Source organism: Trichosurus vulpecula, chromosome 7 (genome assembly GCF_011100635.1).
Source record: "Trichosurus vulpecula isolate mTriVul1 chromosome 7, mTriVul1.pri, whole genome shotgun sequence".
NCBI classification, from domain to species: domain Eukaryota; kingdom Metazoa; phylum Chordata; class Mammalia; order Diprotodontia; family Phalangeridae; genus Trichosurus; species Trichosurus vulpecula.
In genome coordinates, this window is record NC_050579.1 from 16,980,173 (window position 1) to 16,982,505 (window position 2,333).

Consider the following 2,333-nt stretch of genomic DNA (forward strand, 5'->3'; position numbering starts at 1 on the left):
CAGAATGATTGGATCAGTTCACAATTCCACCAACAATGCATTAGTGTTCCAATTTTCCCACATCTTCTCCAACATTTATCATTTTCCTGTTTTGTCCTGTTAGCCAATCTGACAGGTGTGGTGTGGTACCTCAGAGTTGTTTTAATTTGCAATTCTCCAATCAATAGTGCTTTAGAGTATCTTTTCATATGATTATAGATAGCTTTAATTTCTTCATCTGAAAACTTCCTGTTCCTATCCTTTGACCATTTATCAATTGGGTCCCTCCTTTCTTATAACTATTTATTAAGTGCTTACTATATATGAATAATCAACAAAATTATATAAGAGAAATGAAATATGAAGAGAGTAGTTAGCAGCTTAACTCATGATTAGAGTTTTTATGTTTTCTTCCCACTAGAATTCTAATGCAACTAGCGTTAATAGGTATGGAGGGGAATTGGGCCTGGACAGGTCTGCCAAAGGCTAGAAGGACAACATTTGTCCAGTGTTCTTTGAAGAGAGATTTCCCATAGTTTCTGGAGGAGAGTTTTAGCATCTTTGGCCACTTTTTCAAGGAAATACAAGTGTGTGTAGTAACTCATTCTGAAGTAGTGGCCAGTGGCAATTAGATCTACATTCACTGAGTTGAATGTCTCAGCAAACCTCCAAATTTTGATAAAGATGTGTTCATCTTCCTTAATTTTCAGCAGTTCTGTAGACTTGATAAGTAGCTTTATCTCTTCCAAAGGCTTGTTAGATGCCTGGGAGATCTTAAGGAGAGATGCATCATCTACTCCAAATTTTCTCTGATAATCAGTCAAAAGCTCCTCTAATTGAGCAAAGTTACCTTCTTTAAAGATACCCACAAAAGGCACAAAGGCCCATACACCAGTCTTCAAGGCTTCCTCCCAGATCTTTGCCTGAATATTAGCTTTCTTTTGGTCAATTATATTCTCCAAAATATTGGGAAGGGACCGAAAAATGAAATCGATTTTGTAATTTTCAAAGTCTTCCACCAAATCATACCTCAGTTTAGGGAAATCATAGGATTCTAATTCAAAGCTAGAAATCAAATAGACTTCTGGCTCTGCAATCCCTATGTCCTGAAGACGTTGTAGGCAGTTTTTTTGTATCCTCTGCAAAACGTTCTCCTTCTTGAAGGTCTTGGGCTTTGACCTCCTTTCATTATACAAATCAATGTCCACTTTGGTTCTAACAAAGTAAAACTTCTTCCCCATCTGTCTGATCTCCTTGGCAAGCTTCACATCATTGACTCGAAATCTCGATGAGGAAATGATGAGGAAGAAATCATAGCAACTGAAGTTCACTTTTTCTAGATAACTCTCTGACTGGAAATCATAGGTCCCAATGCTTGGCAGGTCCCAGAGCTTTACGTTAGAAAGCTCTGGGTATTCATAATAATTAACGTCTGTGGTTGTCTCCAAGACCCCAGTGGTAGCAGCACCCTTATCTTCATGCCAAACACCCCGGAAAGCATTGATGAAAGTGGATTTTCCTGCACCTGACCGCCCTGTCAATGCAATGTTGAGGAGGGCATTATCCATGTCTTCAATGATCTTATCGATGATAAATAATGCTTCATCAAGTCTCCCCTTCTCCAGGGCTGATTCCAAGGCAGTACGGTTTTCTTGAGGCAGGAAGCTTATCCACTTAGTCTCTGGATTGTTACAATTGTTTATATTTGAGGCCAAAATCTTTGCTTTTTCTTCAGAAGGTGAAGAAGAGGATGAATTGCCCATGACTAGTCAATGGAGATCTCTGAAGAAAGAAAAGAATAAGGAAAGTGAAGGAGAGCAAGCCACCAAAGTGACCTTCAGAATCAGCAGGTACCACAGCAACCTGACTGAGATGTCTTTTCCTCTGGAAGAAATAATTGCTTACTGCCACCACTTATAGGTTTTTCTCCTCAAATATTAATCTGTCTCCCTCAACTCAGTGTGTTTTATACTCTTCTTTAGCCTTCATTTTGAACTTTGTAAGTGGTCAATACATTTTGGTGGTGGTTTTCATTAGCTTTGATGGACTGAGTTATGGAGGAAAGAAGAGGGGAAAGGGGAATATCCTTCTAGCCTTATGGTTCCACAGTTATGCTTGGTAATACTTCCCAAAGTCAAGTCAAGTACATAAGCATTTCTTAAGAATTTAATAAAATGGAGTAGAGTCAAGATGGCAGAGTATTGGAAGCAATGCAGTGATTTCCCCCACTACAAACTCCCCCAAATGGATATAAAAGATGCACCAGTCGAAATTTTGATGCAGAAATTCAGAAGCAGTCATAGTGAGTCACTTTTTCAGCCCATGTCAGCATAGAGAGACATATAGGGAGATCT

At 39.0% G+C, this 2,333-nt stretch overlaps 1 protein-coding gene across 1 annotated transcript; it reads right to left on the reverse strand.

The window, feature by feature from the left end:
* Positions 1 to 419: 419 nt before the first annotated feature.
* On the reverse strand, positions 420 to 1,742 carry LOC118857440 (T-cell-specific guanine nucleotide triphosphate-binding protein 2-like). Its single transcript, XM_036768122.1, has one exon. It carries the CDS (start codon positions 1,740 to 1,742, stop codon positions 420 to 422), a length of 1,323 nt encoding a protein of 440 aa, XP_036624017.1.
* Positions 1,743 to 2,333: the final 591 nt, after the last annotated feature.

Bases quoted from the DNA above. Each gene is read 5' to 3' on its own strand.
- LOC118857440 (XM_036768122.1), bottom strand. From the start codon at position 1,742: ATGGGCAATTCATCCTCTTCTTCACCTTCTGAAGAAAAAGCAAAGATT.